Source organism: Thermomyces dupontii (genome assembly GCF_041956625.1).
Source record: "Thermomyces dupontii strain NRRL 2155 unplaced genomic scaffold VTN31scaffold_8, whole genome shotgun sequence".
Classification (NCBI taxonomy): Eukaryota; Fungi; Ascomycota; class Eurotiomycetes; order Eurotiales; family Trichocomaceae; genus Thermomyces; species Thermomyces dupontii.
This window is the reverse complement of record NW_027192314.1, coordinates 46,427-68,545: the sequence shown is the minus strand read 5'-3', so window position 1 is coordinate 68,545 and position 22,119 is coordinate 46,427. Positions and strand designations below refer to the sequence as shown.

The 22,119-nt window shown below is 52.5% G+C and overlaps 6 protein-coding genes across 6 annotated transcripts; 4 read left to right on the top strand and 2 right to left on the bottom strand.

Moving 5' to 3' along the window:
* Positions 1 to 501: 501 nt before the first annotated feature.
* On the bottom strand, positions 502 to 2,001 carry VTN31DRAFT_6780 (uncharacterized protein; the record flags this gene model as incomplete). The annotated part of the gene is made up of 1 exon (XM_069407428.1): positions 502 to 2,001. The coding sequence occupies one exon, from the start codon at positions 1,999 to 2,001 to the stop codon at positions 502 to 504; it is 1,500 nt and encodes a 499-aa protein (XP_069258083.1).
* A 490-nt stretch (positions 2,002 to 2,491) lies between these two features.
* Positions 2,492 to 3,283, top strand: VTN31DRAFT_6779 (uncharacterized protein; the record flags this gene model as incomplete). The annotated part of the gene is made up of 1 exon (XM_069407426.1): positions 2,492 to 3,283. One exon carries the CDS (start codon positions 2,492 to 2,494, stop codon positions 3,281 to 3,283), a length of 792 nt encoding a protein of 263 aa, XP_069258082.1.
* A 2,941-nt stretch (positions 3,284 to 6,224) lies between these two features.
* VTN31DRAFT_6778 (uncharacterized protein) lies at positions 6,225 to 8,382 on the top strand (the record flags this gene model as incomplete). Its single annotated transcript, XM_069407425.1, has 2 exons — positions 6,225 to 6,278; positions 6,349 to 8,382. 2 exons carry the CDS (start codon positions 6,225 to 6,227, stop codon positions 8,380 to 8,382), a joined length of 2,088 nt encoding a protein of 695 aa, XP_069258081.1.
* Positions 8,383 to 12,005: 3,623 nt separating this feature from the next.
* VTN31DRAFT_6777 (uncharacterized protein) lies at positions 12,006 to 14,770 on the top strand (the record flags this gene model as incomplete). Its single annotated transcript, XM_069407424.1, has 4 exons — positions 12,006 to 12,247; positions 12,303 to 13,781; positions 13,838 to 14,134; positions 14,200 to 14,770. 4 exons carry the CDS (start codon positions 12,006 to 12,008, stop codon positions 14,768 to 14,770), a joined length of 2,589 nt encoding a protein of 862 aa, XP_069258080.1.
* Positions 14,771 to 15,423: 653 nt separating this feature from the next.
* On the top strand, positions 15,424 to 17,112 carry VTN31DRAFT_6776 (uncharacterized protein; the record flags this gene model as incomplete). Its single annotated transcript, XM_069407423.1, has 1 exon — positions 15,424 to 17,112. The coding sequence occupies one exon, from the start codon at positions 15,424 to 15,426 to the stop codon at positions 17,110 to 17,112; it is 1,689 nt and encodes a 562-aa protein (XP_069258079.1).
* A 348-nt stretch (positions 17,113 to 17,460) lies between these two features.
* VTN31DRAFT_6775 (uncharacterized protein) lies at positions 17,461 to 21,558 on the bottom strand (the record flags this gene model as incomplete). The annotated part of the gene is made up of 4 exons (XM_069407422.1): positions 17,461 to 20,103; positions 20,158 to 20,323; positions 20,396 to 20,987; positions 21,042 to 21,558. The coding sequence occupies 4 exons, from the start codon at positions 21,556 to 21,558 to the stop codon at positions 17,461 to 17,463; spliced, it is 3,918 nt and encodes a 1,305-aa protein (XP_069258078.1).
* Positions 21,559 to 22,119: the final 561 nt, after the last annotated feature.

The following is a 22,119-nucleotide window of genomic DNA, read 5'->3' as shown; positions in this document are numbered from 1 at the left end:
TGAACTGAACAGCGTTCAGGAAGGCTCAGTACTCCGTACTACATTGGCCCATTATTGTTGAGGACAAAAGCAGGTGGATGAAAAGCTTGGTACTTTACCACTACCTACCTACCTATCCAGGTAGGTAGGTAGGTAATAGTACTGTATTTTCAACTAGGTAAAAAGAGCCGAGATGGCAATTCGGTGATCATTGATTGTCCTGAGCAGTATTTCAAGAGTCAGCTCGTTCATGGCATCTGACATTCCAGAGCGCTCCCAGGCACAAAGATGAGAGTGATTCAAGCCGATTCTTAATGAGTTTGGAAAAGTGTCGCAAAAGTGATGATTTCCAGCGCCGTTCCTCCAAGCGATTATCGATAGTGCCTCCATGTACCTTCATCGGCTTATCAACCATATCCCAGGGAACTCCTGATTAATCTACAGATGTTGTGTGCTTAATCTATGCTTTCTCCTTTGGGTATCTCATCATTACATTCTGGATAACGCTGAACTCAAGCACGACTACCTCCGTCGGGAGTCTCGATCTCGATCGCGATCCCGCTCACGCCTGGACGACGATGATCCGTAGCGCTCGTCATCTCGCGAGCGGTACGAACGATCCCGCTCTCGATCTCGATCTCGATCGCGATCTCGATAGCGATCGCTCCGATAGTCGTCTCGGTCGCGGTCTCGTCGTCTCTCACGATCGGCGCCTGACGATCGACTGCGATCTCGGCGGTCGTACCGTCGATCTCGATCTCGTTCGCGCCGGCGATAGTCTCGATCGTCGTCGCTTTCATCATACTCGCGTCGACGTCTGCGATCCCGCTCTCGATCCCGCTCTCGATCCCGCTCTCGATCCCGATCTCGGTCCCTGTCTCGCCCGACTCTCTCTGAATCACGTTCCCTGCGTTCTCGATCCTCCTCCTCCTCTTTCTGCCGTTTCTGACGGGCCTTGAGTTCTTCCTCTGTAATATATTCTCCAGTCTTTTTGTTCTTCATCACCACAGGCATGTACACACCGTCGGCACTGCCGCCGGCACTATCTGTTCCACTCTTTTTTGCCCCCTTGCGCATTGCTGCTTTACCCCAAGCCCCTATTTCCACTTCCGCACCGCCACCGCCTTTGAGATCCTTTGCTCCGATGCCAAGGAACCCCGGTCTTCGCTCCGGAATACGCGGTTGGACCGCAGCGGCGCTGCTACCGTAACGTCCCCGACCGATCGGCTGCCCTTCTTTCCAGCCCATGCCTCGCAACAAGGCAGCGCCAAATTCCTCAACGGGAACCGCATTGTAGGCTTCTAAGCTGGCCATGTCGGGGCGAGTTGCGACATCCGCGCGGAACGATGTAGTCTCATCGTAGCGCACGTCGCCATTTGTGGCCATCTCAATGACCAGGTCGGATCGTCGCTCCGTCTCACCTCTGCTTTCTCGTACAAGTGCTTGTAGAGCGATCTCGTCCTGTGTCAGCGGCTTCTGTTCTGCCGTGGCAGCAGCACTCTCATCCACTTCGGCCATCCTCTCATCCGGTGCCTCCGTATCCTTCCGCGACTCGGCATAGGACAGTCCATATTTCATGTTCGGACCTTCGGTCTCAACGGTCCCGAGATCTCCCGCTTCTTTCAGCGCTTGTACCTCTCGTGGCAACAGATTCTTTCCTCCACGTCGCCGATTTACTCCCGGACGATCGCGCCAATTGTTCTTGCTGTTGACCGGAATGACCAACGGGCCTTTCTCAACTGGCGCATCCTTTGGAATCGCGCCACCGGCCCTAGAGTCGAAACCAGTGACCTCCTGCGTGATAGGAGCATCCTCATCGTGTTCGTCGTCGGAGTCGTCATGTTGTTCGATATGGCGGGTGCGGCGCGGTATACCTCTCTGTGCGCTGGCGGTAGAGGACTGCAAGGCGAAACTTGTCTTCTTTGTACTTGCACCATTGGCGCTGCCGCTTCCTGAGGACAGTGAGATGGAAAATGGCCGTGCGCTGCCACCGCGCTTGTCGTCGCCCTGTTCCGACGACATGATGATGTAGAAAGTCGAACAAGTAAGGACACGTCGTTAGCCCATTAGCTGCCACATTTGAGAACAGGCAAGCAGCACGCTCAGTAAGCCGATGAGTCTATACTGAGAATACTGTGATAATGTCAACCACCACGAAACTAGCGGCTTTGGAGAGCGATCCTTGGTGTGGCGAACTGACCCTCCCAACATGTGCGCCCGGCTCCCAGTGCAAAAGATACTTTTGGTTCGAATGACCGCAGTTACCGTCGTATCATGTCGAGAGCGTTTGCACTTTGTAGACTGGTTTTACCTCCATGTCGAGGGGCGATGCCTGTTGCTGCACTGCTCAGTTTTCGCGGATAACTTGATTACATAAGAACGCTCTTATTGGTTGATCGACCAAGCCTTGCTGCCTCAGAGTCCCTTAGTCCTCTCTCTGTATGTACACATCACTCTCACCTCCAAACGCTGTCCCAAGTCGACCACTGGCAACATTCAGTTTGCTTCTTTCATGGCCGGCACAATCCTCAAGAACCGCCTTCACAGGAGTGAGCTTCCACCTGTACCTCAAAACTACTATGAGGCCAAACGTTACAAATTCTGGCCTGAGTGGGAGAAAAGCCATGGGTTGTTGAACTCTACACCTTGGCAGATAACCCGTCGGACGCCACCCCAGGAGCCAGCTTCCTTACCAACAAGGCAAACGCAAAGAGGCTCACGGTCCGGGAAAACGATCAGCTGGGCACACTCTAACGGGACGGGAGTATTCGGCAACACCAACCCGTGGCTGTTCGACCGCGTCACGCGCATGAAGAGGCTGCGGGATCGCTTCGTCTCGGTGGAGGGGCAGCACGATGGCCAGCTGGTCTGGTACGATGACATGGTCAACAAGTACCTCAAGTCTGCGGACCGGTTCCTGGAACGGCTGTTGTTGCTGATCCACGTCACGGGAGGCCAGCCTGCGCGGGCGCCGGAGTTGTTGAGCCTGCGTCACCGGAACACCCGCGGGGGCGGAATCCGAAACGTTTTCATCGAGAGCGGACTGGTGGCAACGCTGACCCGATACCACAAGACATATGGGACCACGAGCAAAGAAAGAACCATCTATCGGTATCTACCGTCGGCGATGAGTGAGCTCGTGGTTTACTACCTGTGGTTGGTTAAGCCCTTCTGCGAGACACTCCGGGAGGTTGTTCTGCGTGATTCGAATGCGCGCTCACGGTTTTTGTGGCCTCTGGAGACGGGACCTGGGATCCCCGCCGGCTCCACAAGGTTCTGGAGAGGGAGGCGCGGGACCATCTGAGGACGAAGATGAATGTCGTCACCAATCGCAATGCTGCGATCGCGATATCTCGCGCCCATCTCAAGTCGGGGTTTTTTTTTTTTAACCTCGACATGGAACAAACCGATGCACTGAACGCACTTGTGAACAGGCGCATCGAGAAGTGCACGGATTACTGGCCGTCTATAAACTTGCCGCGCCTCCTCTGGGTCAACGTCTTCCGCCTCCAGATGTTGCAAATCGTCGTCGTCGCTCGCCGGACTGCTCCTGCTCCGCTTCGCCGCCTTCGGGTTTTTCCAGAGCCAAAAAGGGAAAACAACATTGCCACTCGGTACAATGGCCGATGATCACGAAACTGACAGCAGTTCCCCCAAGGAGTCGGTGAACGTCGCTAACATTATCACGCGACGGGTGATAAAGAACTCTCGGATATGCAACGCGACCTTTGGCAGTTGGACAGTGGAACGACCTGTCACTGCACAGGGGATATTCGACAATTCAAGACTCGACATAAGATACAAAGGAACGCTTTAGGACCGCAGACGAAGACACAAAGATTACGGGTAGAGGCCGGAATCTACAAGGAGCATACGAGGAAGGGATTGGTTTTTCCGGAACAACCGCAGTCCGGCCGCATACCTGGCTGTCAATCGCGCTCGCAACTACGCCTTGAGGGAGTTGGCGGGCACTGAAGCGGTGCAAGAGCGGCGAGATCCCATCGCATCACGGACATCTGTAGGCACTCCCTGTTTCCGAAATCTCCTTGGTACTGCTCTTTGGAATTGGCGATCGGATTTTCGCATCGCCAATTCAGTTACACGTATTTTTCTAATAGGCTTGACTTTGGGGCTTATTCGTAGACTTGTTTGGATGAACATTCCGGACTGGAAGGAAGGAGACATCAATCGAGCCTGCCATCGAAATTTTAAGTTTTGTGGGCCGAGGGTTCCAGCCCTAAACCACGTGCCCCAATGCCTATCATCATCATATCAAACTCATGACGGAATAAGCTACTCCGTACTTTCACGACGACCTGCTTAACCGGCTACTTTTGGTCCAGGGCGGGCCAAGGCCTTTTCTACCCGAGTGTTGAGTCTAGACAAACTGACTCGTGGTTGTGACGGCTTGTCAACAGACTGCAATGTCATCATGATACGATCCTGCTGGTTACTGTTCCAGCGAAACAGCGGTGAACAAAAGAAGATATCGAGCAGCGGCTTAAAACAGGGAAGAAAGATGCCAATATTGCCGTAAAGTGTTTTCCTCACAGATGCCACAAAGCCAATTTACGGCGAGTCAAGTTGGGGACATGCCTGGACATTTGATCTTTTTGGACATCTGATCATAGTAGTTCTCCAATTACGTGTACAGAGTTGTGGACTTGAAGGTTGCTGGTGATTGCGGAACAACACGAGTCCGAGTACGAGTACGTGCACAAGTACTACAGGTAAGGTGCTACTCACCAGCACTTAGAAGTCGATCAAGAGCCGGAGAATCTGTCATTGACGATCGCAGCTTTGTGCGGAGAATGAAGGTGATCTTACTAACCTAGAGGTACTTATCGCTCAGCCTTGCTGTCTTGGAGATTTGGCGAGATGCCAGTGTTGATAGTAGCACCATTCGTACTGCGTACAGTGTGATGGCATTTCATGGCTCAAGGTGTTTTCCCTCATGCGAAACCATTCAGAGGCCATTCACCTTTCTCAATTGATCATTCATCACCATCATATATACTGTAAGTCCTACTACTAACCTACCTATGTACCGAAGGTACCTATGCATTCCCAGCGTCGATGAGTTGTAATATTCCGGCGTATCACCGGGATTAGAAAGATAACAGCGGCATTCACATGGAGATTCAATCAGCAAAATCCATCTGATAAACAGACCCGGATTCCGCCATTTCTGCGCGGCTACGCCTTTATCCTTCAAGCAATCATGATGCCTGATGATAAGCCTGGAAGGTTGATGGAGCTTTCGAATCCAAGTGGGCCTTGGCCAGCAGTTGATAAGCCATGCCTTATCAAGGCCTTGCTGTCGAATCAGGAAGCGATCAACAACAGTCGGCTTCCATACCGATCAACTTTCACTGAGAGCAACTCCAGGACCTTATCAAGGGTCGTCAACTCAACTCGTCATTCAGGGCGAAGTCGATGGCTTGAGTGAATCAACTGGTTAACTAAAGCCTAACCTCGGCGTAATCACGCCAAGAAGGCTTTGTTTATTCTGATTTCTTTGCGTTCCATCGTTGCCCGCTTCGAAATACTAGTATAGTACCTAGGTATATCCCAGCTCGAAAAAAGAGTGACAGGTCAGAGACGAAACGTCTCCTACAGCAGTGGTTCATGTGCATGAGTCCTCCGTAGCTATGAGTAACTACATCTTGCCAACACTCGGTACATTTACAGAACGGGAATTGCCGAGAAGCGAACCAGCTTGCATAGTACAGTACGCCATGGACTATCAATGAATTCAAGACTCTGTAGGTAGGCAGGCCTACTAGTTGGCTTACTCTTCCCCAGACCAGCCGCCGCTTAAACTTGCAAGTGTCAACTATTCAACTCCAGCGCGGCGAAACCTTGTGCATGAATAATGTCGTCAGCAATTGGACGTAGCGCTTCCCAAGTGCTGGACAATGATTTGGCAAGACACATCATTGGCCTGATGATAAGGCCGCATCGAAGCTTAACTCGAGGGAATTCGTACTACTTCCCCGCATAACCACTATCTAGACCTCCTCACAACGAGCGGAGGCCTAGTATATATGTAGTAGTGGTCATTCAGCGCTCTTTTCATCGGGAGTTGTTTGTGTTCCCATGAGTTGCTGGCCTGCGACTCATCGCCTTGCCAGTCTCTTGTTGCCTCCGATGAAAACAAGGGCGCAACGGCGTCTCTACTGCCGACTTCGCCGAGTGATACAGAGTAACCCCGGATAGCTGGAGCTGATCAGGAGAGTTTGATAATGAAAGGAGTCAAGAAATCGAGAAACGGCTGCGCAACTTGCAAGAGTAAAAGAGTCAGTGTTCGTGCTTGCTTTGCGCCAGAGATGTCTAAGCTGACTTGAAACAACTATATAAAAATTCCAGCTCAAATGCGATGAAGCCAAACCCGCCTGTGGACGCTGTACGCGCTTGGGAGTGAAGTGTCCCGGGTATTCCCAGTCTCTGCGATGGGTAACGAAGCACGAGCTGCTGGATAATAATACGAACAAAACCACCAAGCGTAATAGTGTTGATCATACGGGTCATGACAAATCTTCCAAGCAAGGCTCGACCCATCGTGAAGATGAGGTGCCATCGACTGTCATCCAGGAAGAGATTCCCATCACCTTCCCATCGGAGGTGGATGCCAGTCAGATAGCAACTTCCATGCCGACGATCGATCCAACTCTCGGAACCTTTGATGATTCGAACGCGCATTTCAGCATCGATACTTGGGATACCCGGTTTGGGTCTACATTGCCCGAACTGGAGCAGCTGGACTCGCCCCCAGGTAACCCACTAAACTTGGATCAACAACGTCAGATGCAGAAAACCGAGAACACTCGGCGATCCTCTGGCCAAGATGATCAACTTAGCATTTCCGGAGCCAGTTTCGGCTTTGCGAGTGAGAATACCATGCTGTATGGCGCGTTCTCCCCTTCCATGTTCATGCGCCAATCTCCTCTCCGTTCGCCGACCTCGACCGACCCGTCGTCATCCATGCTTCCACCCCTGCGGCGGTCCCTCGAGGTTCCCTCCTCGACCCTGGTGGAATACTATTTCAAAGAAGTGGCCGGCCTGTTTTCCAGCTACGACAGCCACATGAATCCGTTCCGGACAACGGTTTCGCGATTATGGACTTCATCACCGGTCATGTGCAGGACGCTGCAGAGCATGGCGGCGGCATCGCTGGTCGACGACTTCCCGCAGTTCGGTCCAATCGGCATCAAGCTGCGACAGGAGGCCATCACGATGCTAGAGAAGCAAACCGCGATGGACGACAAGTCGTTGCTTGCCATGCTGATGCTTGGCCTGAGTGCCAGCTGGCATAATCCCAACGATTTGGGTATTTCATTCTTCAATCTCCTGCGCAAACATCTCGATGCACAGTCCAACGGGAGCAGCACGGCCCTGCTGACCAACAGAAATAACTATCAGTTCTTTGAGGAAGCTCTGGTCTACTGGGAGATGCTGTTGTCCTACGTCGCGGACCACAGCACGCTGCTTCCTTCGCCAAAGGCAAGCTTACAAACGGAAAACATCTTGTCCCAGCGAGTACCACATCCATGGACCGGTATTGCCCGTGATACCCAGTTCACTGTTCACGAAGTCGGCCGCTTGATCCGACAGGAGCGACAGCGAATGCGTCACCGACAATTCATATCGCAGAGCGATATTGCGCAGGCGCAGAGAGCCATCAAGAAAGCGGAGGAGCTTGAGGAGCGCCTCATGAGTCTCGCGCACCCCGCGGAAACGGAGGTGGTCAACCCCGGCGACGACGTGACGCCTGTATGGCACCTCCTTGTGATTGCTGAGGTGTACCGATTCACGGGACTGCTGCAGCTCTACCGCATCTTCCCGGATCTGCTGAGCGCACGTCTTCGGGCCAGTAACATGCAAAACGGCCGATCTGATGGCAGCCCTGAAGGGCTCCATGACCCATTCAAGCCGATGGGACTTCCTGATACGCTCTTTAATGCAAATCACCTTGATCTGGATGGCGACATCTCCCCGTCCTTACGGGACGAGTGGCTTACCTCCTTTGCCTTGACGGCTATGAACCGTCTGAAGACGATTCCCTTGGAATCACGTACGCGTTGCCTCCAACCGTTCCTCCTCGTTGCCTCGTCGAGCGAACTCCGCCTGCCGCCGATCAATCTCTCTTGCCAGGACAACCAGGATCTCGACACGGTTACGATGGACTTTATGCTCGATCTATCTCCTCGCGCAATCGAGATCTCTCGAGTCCGGAAATTCGTGATCGGTCGACTCGAAGCTTTTCTGCATGTGCTCCCTCCCAAGCCGATCCATGTTTGCCTGAAGTTGGTGAGGGAGGTGTGGAGACGAATGGATGCAGGAGAGCAGGTCTACTGGATGGATGTCATGATGGACGAGGGGTTGGAGACGACGATGGGATGAGATTGATGACGTTTTGGTTTGGCGCAAATTGTACAGTATAATACCCGGTTCATGTCTTGTCTAATGCTTGCTGGGATGTTTTGTGTGTCAAAATGGATTCTTCAAGCCTCCAGAGGAGCCCAAAGCTCGCAGACTGCCTTGTGTTTCCTGGCTCTGCTGGGAGCTTTCCTCCACCTTCAATTAACTACATCTACCAACGTCCTATGAGAATCTATTTCAATGGACAACAGTTAGCTTGTCAACAAAGGTAATACGAGACAATCTTCCCCTCGTCAATCATAACCACAACGGGCCACCTTTATCAAGAGTGCTCCTCATAGAGCCGACATAATGGCTGTCTGCATCACTAAATCTTCACTGTCACCTTCCTGAATGTACGTACTGCCTTTGAGATCAGTGACAGGAGCTTGCTAATTTCGCATCTTCAATTTATCAGACACTTGAGTCTTCCTCACAGTTGTGGCTCTAGGCCCATTCGTAGGTAAGCAGATGCTTAAGGCCAGTGGAAAGTCATCCCGCTTGGGAGTATAAACTTTCATCTGACTGCCCGCTCAGGTCGCGGCTCAGTGATCATCTTGCACAACTCAGAAACCTCCCAGGTTCTGTGCGAAGTACGACGACGAATCACGTTGTGGGCACACCAATGCTCGAAAGCTTCGTAAGCTACAGACAAGAGACCCTTCACTGCGAACGTACTGATATACCTGCACAGCAAAGAGAATTCTATTAACAGCGTGATTGTTATTACTTGTCAGCATCGCACTGTGAGTCAAAAACTCCTGCATTAACGACACCACTTGCAAAATGGCCAGCAAGCATAACCTGGACGGGGCCTTCCGAACAGACTCGCCATTTCGGGCGATAGATAGTTGGATGGAGGGCCGACCAAGCAAGCTATGACAGCTGGCCTAGCGGTTCTCTTGTTGATCAGCACTCCACAATTCACGGCCTCGTCTCTTCCCTTGATCGCAATCGCTAGACGGGTCCGAGTCCTCTATGCTTCCCAGCAAACACCCAGACCAGACCTATCTGTCATGTGGCCGACACCATGTATTTCAATGATTAGCTTAGTATGATCATGAACACTGTGACAACAAACCAAAGTTATGTGAAGCGAGGGATACAACACCCATGCTGCCCTTTGATCTGGGGAGATCGGGTTTCAGGTTGTACTGGGTACAACAACTCACGCTCTCAGATACTAGGTATATCAGATGCAACGGTTGTAGGTACTTAGTATTCTATTATCGATTCGCAGTTCTACATTCATAGTAGAGTCATTGGATTGGATTCTCCAGTGAACGCCCTTTGAGAAGCATTCTGCCAAGAGAAACATTGTAAATTGTATCACCTTGTTCCTAATGATTAACTCTTATTTTGTAGAGTTGTGATCAGCTCTTCGACGGCGCTTCTTCATCAACCATGGCGCCTCTTCGTTTGCGATATTAATTTGATGTTTGTGTACTTATGGATGGTACTACGGATAGTAGTTAAAGTACCTAGGGTACCTTACCTACTAGGTAGGTAGGTAGTAGTTAGTTATTTTCAGGCCAAATTTCGAAAAGTCATGCATGAAGTCATTCAGCCCTGCTGCCATATTGCTTTTCACGAGCATAACGAACCCCTAAGGGTTGGTCTAGTACGGTGCTGCGTGCTAAGGTCTGGACTTGCAAACTTCGGGTTGGAGTCTTCAAGGGTGGTAGTACATCCGGAATGCTCTCCGTGACTTTTTTTTTTCGCGTGAAAGGGACAATGTCGATTCTCAAGCGAAAAGTGCAGTGGGAACCACGGTGACGCCATGAAGGAAACTCACGTAGGAGAACTAAGTACTATCAGGGAGTTTTGCTGTTTCTAAATGCCAGGCTGCAAACAGCATGTAATGTTAATATTGATAAGATCCATTGAGACTGAGTGATACACGGAGTCCCGAATCCATGCATACTGTGAGGGCAAGGTCGACGTTGAGGCGCAGTAGACCTAACCTATCAGAGCGACGGGACAATTCCTTGCCAACTGAACTGAGTACCTAGCGGAAACTTTGAGTTATTTAATTAAATCCTTCTGAACGCCTTCTGTACAGAGTAGCTTACGATTATTGTACGAGTATTGTACGGAGTATGTACGGTGCTCCTCGTTGGCTAGCCGTTAGGTTGCTGGAGTACTCCGTACGGCGTTCTCGGTACTAAGGCCTCAATTACCATTCAAGGAGATCGGTAGGCGGATCGCATCATTGCGTATGTACGGTACGGCCAGTATCTACTTCCTCGTACGTCTTGAACTCTGAAAAGAAGGACATGGATTTGACGAGAACTGCATGCGGAAAGACCATCTGAGACTCGATCCTCTTGACCAAAGACTAAAGAGCCGCAAGGATGATTAACCTTGAATACGGAGTACGCTAACCAAGGACGGCTTAGGGTACCGTACCCCGTACAGTCTGATACATAGGTTATCATACTCCGTACACTGATACGGAGTCGATACAGTACGAATAAGCATTACAGTAACTTAGTGGGAGCGACTCACATTGGCTGATCCTTGTCTTACGCCCAGTGATGTTTCGGAAAGCATGCGTTAGCTTCCGGGGAGCATAAGGGGGGCCCTTTGACCTGAATTGGAGCGGTATCACACGATCTGGTTCCCATTCTGGCAGATTCATCACCTTGAGATATTCGCTCCAGCATGATCAGCATCCCTTGTGATTTGCCTTGCATACATGGACGAGTACGGAGTATAAATATGATTACGCGTCTAAGATTGATTCGTGATGTTCTTCAATCGGCGATCCCTCCGTACTCCATCGGCTAGTTAATAGTTTAATGAAAGCGAAACCGAGGCACTGCCATCTTGGAAGCGAACTCTAAGAAATTTTGACTCACTGGTTTGCAGCCACAATAATAACATACATATGTACATCCTTACGGAGGCGGCTTCTAAAAATTTCCATGCGACCCATTCATTCATTGTAGGTTCGGTATGGAGGAGCAAAGGTCCACCAAATCAAGTCTCGAACCCCCATCGGCCCCAGCTCAAACAGTCGAAATGCCGTCACGATGGAAAAAGCATCAGGATTCAGGAGCCTCGGAATGCATGAGGCCAACTATGCCACTCAGCTCGGCCCCTGTGTCCAGGACGAGTATGATTATCGCGATCTGCCTGAGATCGACCGAGGAGACGTGGACCACTCGCCCCTCCTGACAAGAATACGGACAATCAAGCATTGGCGGCAGTCTCCCCTAAGCTTTTTTTTTTTTGGTAACCCTAATTTGCCGCCGCTGGAACCCCGGACTGGTTGAAAGACATCATTCTTTGTGCAAAGGCGGTCAATTTCGTCACAGATGGAGAACAACAAAAGTCAAAACGGATCCACCACTGCGTTTGGTAAAGATCAGAAATCTGAATGGGAGTAAGCATAAGTTGTTAGTTCATAACCTAGTTAATCTTTTTCCTTTTTTCCTTAAATTCACTTCATAGACAAGAGAATGCAAAACGTACACCTTTCAACTCCGTATCTTCTGAATAACGATAACCCCGGGTAACTCCGTATACACTCCTTTGCGTGCTGATGATCGTCTGCAGCATCGGAATATGTGCATGAACACGCTCGTTCCCGTTCCACCATTATGATTTCTCGCAATAATAGATGGAGGCAATTTATCCTGTCATTGATCGTGATTTCCACCCTCTCCTCAAAGGTCATTCACCTTATTCTCCATATCCGTTCCGTTCCTCGTCATTTGTTCCTGCTGTATCTACCGACATTTTTCATCACGGATGCTCTTCTCTTCGCCACAGCATGGGTGCTGCTGTTCAAGACCAGTGGCATCTGGTCTACAATCGGCACGGTGGTTACCGGAGCCCTAGGGTAAGCAATGCGAAAGGTCTCGGTGGGAAGCTTGGCGTTAATCATGCTCCTCCAGTACGATCGACCTCGCTGCGGCGTCTTCTCAACTCGGCTTTTACTACGTCACCGGCGCGGAGGTTCGATGGAAGGCCGCTTCGACTGTGGCCGGTGATACGGTCGGACTGAAGCTCCTCCTGAGTGGGCTTGTACCCGTTCTGTTCTCTGCGTTCGGTCTGGCGGGTCTGGCCTGGTGCGCCAGTTATCTCATCGCAATATGTATAGACCGGTGGATGACTGCTCTGTTGAATTCGAGCATCTTTGCCCGATTGAGCTTGACCAGCACCGATGACTCGCTCCCGCTGGGCGACGTGAAAGAAACCCAGGCCGGAAAGCGACAGCAGCAACGAATCCGACGATGGACCGCCTTGGCTGCCCTCGTCGTGATTGTACTGCGGGTGATTCGGCCGCCGGTGCCGTATAATCACATGTCAGATACACTCCCTTTTCTGATTCTGCGGGCGTTCACACCACCGAGCACTCCACAGTGCCACCCTCCTCAACCAGAGCCCTTTCCGTTGTCCGAGGTGGTTGCGCCAGAATTCTGGGAGCGCCCCCATGGACACTTCAAAGGCTGGATGCCTGGGGCTGAGGACTCGGACACGAAGGCCGGGACTGAAGTCGAACCTCGTTGGCTACCAGATCAATTCCCCGGTGGCTTCAACCGATGGGCACTCAAGTTCAATCGATCATCGGATGATGAACGTTCTCTCATAAGAGCCCAATCAAGTCGAACCAAGTCGTGCCCTGTCAACGAAAAATACAACACCTATGACCCAGTCAAGGACCCAATGCGAATCTCGAACCTGGACCTGGACTTGTTGGCCCCCCTCAAAGACGCCCTGCGCGAGCAGAAAGTCCCCATCAACCATATCATCTTCATCGAGATGGAAAGCGCGCGCAAGGATGTCTTCCCGCTGCAGTACGGCTCTCATCTTCACGAGAAAATCATCCAATCCCATGGCAAGAAGGCCACTCCCGACAAGATTGAGGCCATCAACAAGGCGCTGTCCGTGATCACCCCCGTGGCAGAGCAGCTAACGGGTGAATCCAACAACTTCCCGCAGCAAGTCCAGCAAGAGATCCCGAAAGACATCTGGAGGGACACTGCGGCACCGGGCATGGGTGGCATCAACGTGGTAGGAGCCCTCACGAGCAGCTCGCTCTCTTTCAAGAGCGCGCTCAGCAGCCACTGCGGCGTGGGTCCTTTGCCGTTAGACTTCTTGTGGGAAGTTCATGGCGACATCTACCAGCCCTGTCTCCCGCAGCTCCTCGAGCTATTCAACCGTCTCAGACCCGACAAAGAGAATAAGTCACTCGATGATTTCCGACAGCGGGAATGGAACCCCATCTTCATTCAATCAGTGACTGGAGAGTATGATCAACAAAACCGGCTCAACCGCAAAATGGGATTCCGACAGTCGATTGTGAAAGAAGATATCGAGCTGTCATCCGCAAAGTATTTCCATCCGGGCATGGAGGAGGTTAATTACTTTGGGTCCGTTAAGAACCAAATCCACATGACGGGGTGTGTCCTAACCCATCTGAATGCAGGTATCCCGAAATCGAGATCCGCCCATACCTCCGAGACATCTTCAACGAAACCATCCAGAACAAGCAGAGGCTCTTTTTGTCGCACTTCACCAGCACCACCCATCACCCGTGGGGAGTGCCAAGCGACTTTCTCGTGGAGAAATACTTCCGAGTGGACAGCTTAACGGCGCAGCATGAGGATTTCAATAACTATCTGAACACGATTCGCTATGTGGATCGATGGCTAGGCGAGATCTTGAAGTTGATTGATGAGTTCGGGATCGCCAACGAGACGCTGGTCGTATTTGTCGGCGATCAGTAAGTTTCCCAGATGTTGTTTCGTGGAATAGTTCGATCCGCAATGTGCTTACGTTTCCACACAGTGGACAGGCCTTCAGGGAGGACTGCCGATTGAGTGGCACCTACGAGAACGGGCACATCAGTAACCATCGCGTGCCCATCGTTTTCCGCCACCCGCTTCTCCCTCGTGTCCAGGTGTCGGCCAATGCCACCTCCATATCCATCCTGCCCACCATCCTGGACCTGTTTATCAACACCGGCTCCCTGGACCCTCTGGCCACGGAGGCCGCATTGGATCTCATCCATGAATACGAGGGCCAATCCCTGATCCGGCCCTTCAGGTCCACTCACAACGGTCGACAGGCATGGACTCTGGGCGTGGTCAACCCAGGTGGCCACCTGCTGAGTATAAACTCTGCGGCTGTGCCGTACCGGGTTGTCATGCCCTTTGCCAACGACTACCCATTCCAATTCTCCAATCTCGAAAAGGATCCGTACGAGCTGGATGTGCTTGAAGAGTGGCACGAGGACCAGTTTTTCGCAGAGATTGAGAGAGTCCATGGCCAAGAGGCCAGGAATTGGGCTGTCGACGCACTCAAGGTGGCAAGATGGTGGGTTGAAGAGAAGAAGCGACTCTGGAACTGGCGGGAATAATGCATGATCCTGTGTAGTCTGGTACTACTGTGTATGAGTACTTGATGGTTGATATGATAGAATTCAGGCCATTATGTCTGGATTTGAGTCCGCAGATAACGTGAGTACGGAGTACTTTGCATGCCCTATTATAGTATTCTGTATGGTCACTTCTCCGTACTCGTATAACAAACAGGCTTCTGCACCAAGACGAAAGCTACCCCCCGGAATATAGGCCGGGGAAAGGCGACGATGACTAATCACAGCGATGGGGTAGGATTAGTAATATCAATTCTCTCAACCGTGATTGGCTCAAGCTGGTGCTCCAAAAGAGGCAAAACAACGCTGGACCCAGGATAATTAGCTTTAGTGATGCGAGTAAATTCAGAAAGACAGCGCGGCGGATGCGCCTGTCTTTCTTTTGGTGCTGGCACACGACTACGCGCGTCTTCTTCATAAAAGTCCCGTGGGCAGAGCCATTGTCCCCTTCTCGGCGCTCCCTCCCGGCAACGTTGATTGCCCATGATTACGATCTACAGGCAACCCCAAACCCCCTTGTCCACGGCTCCCTTATCGGCGCTCGCTGCACAGTTCCCCGCGAACCCCTGACAGGAGTGACAGCCAGCAGCCAGCCGTAGACCTCTGGCTTTCTCCCCTCCCGCATCGCCCCGAAAATGCAGAATGGCCATGGTCCGAAGAAAACTGGCAGTCTGAGAAACAAAAAGCGAGGGACACAGCAGCACCAACGCAAGATCTCCCTGGCGGAGTTGCAGGCCAGGGTCAAAGCCGCCAACGAGGAAAACCTGGGACGTCCGAACGGCGGCATTAACGGCAGCGACGGCGTCGCCGCCGACGGGATTACAGACTCGGACGGGGGCCTCCTCACCCCGTCTACTGGCAGTCCTACTTCCAAGAGCAGCGCGTCGACCCAAGACGCAGGCGCTGCCGTGAACAACAACGGCAACATGGCGAGTCGCAGTCATGGTCGCAAGGTGTCGTCGCCAATGGCGCCGCCCTTTATGGTCTCCGCGCCAGGCAAGGTCATTGTCTTTGGCGAGCATGCCGTTGTGCATGGCAAGGCCGCGCTGGCCGCTGCCATCTCGCTGCGCTCCTACCTGCTGGTGACGACCCTGTCCAAGTCCCATCGAACCGTCACGTTAAACTTCCGGGATATCGACCTGGATTATACGTGGGATATTGACTCGTTGCCGTGGGACCTATTCCACCATCCTTCCAAGAAGAAGATGTACTATGATCTCGTTACCGAGCTCGATCCGGACCTTCTAGAAGCCATCCGGCCGCATATAGCAAACATTTCGCAAGATAAGCCTGATCATGTTCGCAAAATCCACCAATCTTCCGCGACCGCGTTTCTCTATCTGTTCCTCTCGTTGGGATCGCCGGACTCCCATGCCGCTATTTATACCCTCCGATCGACCATCCCACCCGGCGCTGGGCTGGGCAGTAGCGCCAGCGTCTGCGTGTGTCTCAGCACGGCGCTGCTGCTGCAGATCCGAACATTGGCTGGGCCACACCCTGACCAGCCGCCAGATGAGGCCGAGGTGCAGATTGAGCGGATCAATCGGTGGGCATTTGTCGGAGAATTGGCGATCCACGGCAACCCGAGCGGTGTGGACAACTCCGTGTCCTCTGGCGGCAAGGCAGTGCTCTTCCGCCGCGGGGATTACTCGAAGCCGCCGTCGGTGACACCGCTCAACAACATCCCTGAACTGCCGCTTCTCCTGGTCAACACGCGACAATCACGATCCACAGCTGTAGAGGTCGCCAAGGTGGGCAAGCTGCGGGAAACCCATCGGGAGGTGACCGACGCGATGCTCGACGCGATCGACAAAATCACCCTTTCCGCCAACGAGATGCTCACCTCCGAGGCCTTCTCCACTGACCGGGACGACGCCTTTGAGCGTTTCGGCACGCTGTTTCGCGTCAACCACGGCCTGCTGACCTCGCTGGGTGTGTCGCACCCGCGCCTCGAGCGCATCCGCGAGCTCGTCGACCAGGCCGGCGTCGGCTGGACCAAGCTCACCGGTGCCGGTGGCGGCGGCTGCGCCATCACCCTCCTCCGACCCGACGCCGATCCCGCCGCTGTCGAGCAGCTGAAGCAGCGGCTCGACGCGGAAGGATTCGAGCTCTACGAGACCACCCTCGGCGGCGATGGCGTCGGCGTGCTCTACCCGGCCGTCCTGCGCAACGGCGTCACCGACGAGGCCGGCGGCGAGGAGATCGACCAGATCAAGTTTGAGAATGCCGTGGGCAACGACGGGATTGAGCGCTTGGTTGGTGTTGGTGGAGGGCCGCATGAGAAGAGACAGGGGTGGAAGTTTTGGAAGCGGGCTGTGCGATGATTCTCCGGGGGGAGGGGGGGTGGTTCCTCTTTGATTGACTGGGGGGGGAATGACTAAAAGAGTCTTAATCACTAATTCGGGCGACTCCTTGTGATTGCTTGTGCGATTGATTGATGGCATCATTCCTTTTAGGACGGATTGATGTTCGGATTCGTGTACATAGATTGTTCGGTTCTCCGTTCGGGCTTGCATTACTACTATTTCCCCGATTCATTATATACCTAGATACCTAGGTAGGTATCTACCTATATAATCGATGAATATTTGCATGCAAGGATGTCATGGACATGATAATGGTATCATCATCATCATCATTATCATCATCAAACATCAAACATCAAACCGAACTCATAGATTCATCGTAACCGTCATACTATTACTGTGCACCAACAAACACGGCGGCAACCCCCGCGTCAACACCTGCATGTCACTGATATACGCATCGCTGGCGTCCGCATCGAGCGACGTGCCCTCGGCGGGGGACGGCAGTGTCGTGAACATGACCGCCGTGCCATGGTCCGTGGCGTGCCGCGCCATGAGTTCGTTGAGGATCAAGTGCTGCGCGCGGCAGGGGAGGTCGTTGAAGCTTAAAGGGATGGAGGCCTGTGATGGGAATCCGGATGCGGTGGTGGTTGTTTTTGTTGTTGTTGTTGTTGCTGTTGCTGTTGCTGTTGCTGTTGCTGTTGCTGTTGCTGTTGCTGTTGCTGCTGTTGCTACCCGGGGTGAGGCTTGGTGGTGATGGTAGATGGATTCCCGGAGTGGGAGTTGGGTTGCAGGACGGGTCTCGATTGGTGAGTCGGAGAACATGATGGAGGGCCCGCCGCTGTCCTCGGTGGGGTTGACTTTGGCTTCGGGGATCGGGGAGGAGGTGAATCGGTTTCGGGAGGAGATGCGGGTGACCAGCGATGGGCGGGTTGGTGGTTGTGGTTGTGGTGGTGGCTGTTCATGCTCGACGGGAAGGGTAGGTGATGCGGTTCCGTCCGGGTCTGCTTCTCCTCCTCCTCCTTCTTCTTCTTCTTCCGCTGGGCGATGATAAGAGAGTATGTTTTCACTCTTCGTCCTTCGACGACCACCGTTCCGTGAAGTCGGCGGCTCGACAGCCGGGGAGACAGTGCCGGATTGGAAGGGTGCCGTCGCTGATTTGCCGTCCTCGCGGTGGTCATCGTCGTCATCAATGCTGTCGTGGTCGCTGTACGAGTCGTCTTCGCTGGATTCTGTGCTGCTGCTCGAGTCGTCTTCGCTCATGTCTGCCTGGTATTCCCAGAGACGGCTGCTTCGAATGCCCAGGTTGACGTTCAGGCCGGTAAAGGTTGAGATGGACTTGCGTCGCTGCCGCCGTGACGAATCAACCAGTCTCTTGAGTTCCCCGTAGGGTAGCCCCGCGGGACGCCGAGTGCCCTGCTGAGTCGGCCAGCTAGGTAGTTCGTCGAGACTGGGCGAATGTCCGGTGTGCTGAGAGGTGCGGCGGGATTGCTGGAGTTCTTCCCACCAGCCATCATCCTTGAGGACCGTATTGACCCTCTCCAAGGCCTCAGCGCTTGCTTCGAACATGTCTCCGTTGACAATGATTTGATACGTCTGTAGTCCACTGCTAGCCAGGGCATGAACGATAACCTCCGCTTCGATGCGGAGCTTCTCCAACAGCGTACAGACTCGCCTCCGCTCCTCCTCGACGTCGCTTTCGTACTCAACAAACACCGCTACCCGAAGCTTGTGGGTCTTGCGCCATGACGGGACCGTATGCAGAATGCACCCCAGTTGCAGAATGAGCGTATACGTGTCAAAGTTTGTCGTCAGCACATGCTGTTTGTCCGCGGCCAGCTCGGCTGACATCTGAATCGGCCATAGGTCGATATATCTGCGTTTCCTGCTGCTGCAGTTCTGGTTCGGAAGCTCCAGATTCTCGAATCCCTGCGCGACGGCAACATTGATCCGCAGCTTGAACAGCAAATCCTCGAGCACTGTCACGTAGTTTTGCGTGCTCATCGCCCCGGTGAAATCTTGATCGTCCAGTCCCCCCGTGCTGCACGACTCACGTCGCAGCCGTGCGCTGGGAGATTTCGACTGGCGTTTTCGAAGCGGTCCACGAAAGACCTTTGCTAAACTTTGACCCTCCCGATATTGATCAATCACAACGATGTTCGGTCTCATTCCTCCCAGTCCCGAGTTCAGTGCGACATTCCGAATACCCCACTCAACCGTGGGAGCCACGGAGATATTGGTGAACGCTTTGACTTTGGTGTACTCGATGAACTTGGCCCATGCTGCCTGCTGCCGACGAGCCTCCGGCACCGCGCTCGAAAAGTCGTCTGTCACGATGACCTGGCCCAGGACAAAAAGCGCCCCCTTCTTCAGGGAGTTGCAGAAGGATATCATTTTGTATTGTGCATCGCAGTCATTCACGAACAGTAGAATCTGCGGCCTCCAAAACTTGACGTGCTCCTGCTTCAGTCGGAGCAGGTATTTTCGTACTTGATGGTAGATCAGGCTCTGACTGACGTCGCCCCAGGACTTTGGAGGAGATGTGTAGTGAATCATCAAAAAGAGTGCAATCAGCACCACGATACAGCCCGTTGCATATACACCATCCACAAAAAACATCAACGCCAGGCTGACGAGTGCGCCGATCGCTGCGGTTTGCCAACTAAAGTAGTGGAAAGACGGTCGAAAGTTGGGCGCTGAACCGATCTTCAGCAAGAAGCAGGCCAGATTGGTGGCGAGAAAAGTCATGAGATAGGCCATGGTAATGAAGGAGGCGATTTGATTGATATCAAACAGCATCGTCAATTGAGCGACGACAAAAGTGAAGAGGATGGCATAGGTGGGCTCATCACTTGCTTTGCTGCCCTGGCTGAAAATGCTCAGGCCAGGGACGAGGTTATCACGGGCAAGGGCCTGCAGCAATTTCGCCGAGCCAATCACTCCCATAAGGGAAGAGAAGAAGCTGGTTGCAAATTCCCCGAGAAAAACGAGGGGAGCTGACAGGTTCGTCTGAGAGTCGTCAGCAATCAGGGCCTCAAGCCAACTATGCTAGCACAACAGTACCTCTTGGATCACATTGGTGTTGTTGTAGAACGACTGCCGAGTTATTGAGGCAGCCATGGAGAGAATCACAATGGTGTACGTCACAAACGTCAGAAGCATTCCAGACAATGTACCTTTTGGTATCGATTTACTGGGATTCTTTAGGTTTCCTGACATGCTTGCACCTCTGCGACGGGGTTAATGTCAAACGAACAACACCGACAGGGCCAAAAAAAAAAAAAACCCTCAGAAAACTTACGCAAATATCCCCGAGGTAGCAGGGAACAAAACACCAAACAAACTCTGGAAAGTCTCCTTTGATTCGCCTTGGCTGCCTGCAGCACCCTTGGTCAGGCGAGGTTTGAGGTTCTCGACAAAAGTCTCCAGTCGGAACCCGGTGAACTCGACACCCTGGGCGGGATTACTGAACGGTTTCTTGAAAAGCGCCGAGACTGGAATGCTAAAGGTAGCAATCAGAAGGACGGCTAGCAAGCCTTTGCTTGCTCGTGCAAAGACCGCACTCCCAGCAAGGCAAATAATCGTGCATAGCACCAGAACAAGGGTGGCCCAGAGATACCTCCACCAAAAACCCTCGTCCAAAAACTTCGACAGAGTGCCGGACGCCGTCCCAAAGTTCTCCACTAGACAGTTCACCAAACCCACGGCATTCATGCCAGTGCTGAAAACAAGACCCATGTAAAACACCACACCGATCGAGCCCCCGAACTCTGGTCCCAGAGACCTCGAGATCAGATAATAGGCGCCCCCACCGCGAACTGTACCATTGGTTGCAATGGCTGAAATGGACATAGTAGTGAGAAGGCTGATTGCATACGCTGCAATCAGCATGCCTATTATGGCCGTCAGTGATCTGATACATCTATATAAGACGGCGGTTGTCCTACCCATCATTCCGAGTACTCCACTTTGTCCCAAGATAAAGCCAAATCTAATGAACATGAGGATGCTTAGAATGTTCAATGTAGTCGGCACGAATACGCCCGAAAACGTTCCCAGCTTTTTCGTTCCACTCGGCCCAGTGCGGACCTTGGACTTGCTGCGGTCCTGTTTCTGGTCCGGAGCAACCCGCACTGCTTCTTCGGCCGCAACCTGCTCCTCCGGCAATCTCTGGCTGAATAATGATCCATTGTCGCCGCGATTTGGACTGGAAAATAACCGAAAAACGCCCTGGAGAAGCTCGTTTGTCCGAGAACGTCCACCTGAAGGTCCCGATGCAACAACATTCAGCGACTGATATGGACTATCAGCAGCGGACGAGAACTGATTACGCCCTGCGCTGTCTGGGGACCATTCGGCCGGCGCAAGTCTGCAGTCATTGTCTGCTACTGATCGGGTTGAGAAAGCTGGGCGCTTTCGAGCTTCGCTCGCGGATGCTGGAGAAACCGGTCCTCCTGCAGTCATGGTTCAGGAATCCCAAGCTCCAGATTCGACCATCGCAACAAACAAATCAATATCTGTTGCTAGGATAGTACCGAGTAAGTCAAGATTGAGTTCTCTGGTACAATTAATTTCCTTGAACTATCTTCGACCGGGAGATCGTCGATGTGCACCCCTCGCGATGTGTCCTCCACAGTCGCAAGCGATGAGCCGATGACTTCACCGAAGAACAAACGAACCAAACATATCCAAGTTTGGTAAAAAGACGCTAAGGTAGCTTGAAGAAGACTAGTTAGGCCTAGTGCCTCCAATGCCGATGCTCAGAGAAATGTGATCTTCTGGGAGGCTAGTAATGATACGGTTATTTGTCCTCGCTACATACGGAGTAGTTACGAGTACTCGTAGTAATTCGTACACTCTGTGTCTACGGAGTACTCCGTACATTGCGAAGACAAATGACTGTATCATTACACCGGCGCCAAGAGAATTCTGCACTAAACATAGTAGCTCCCAGTCCCCCGGAAGATCACCCTCGAGCCGATGCCGTCACCTGACAATCTAACCTCTTTAGGCTGGCATACTTTG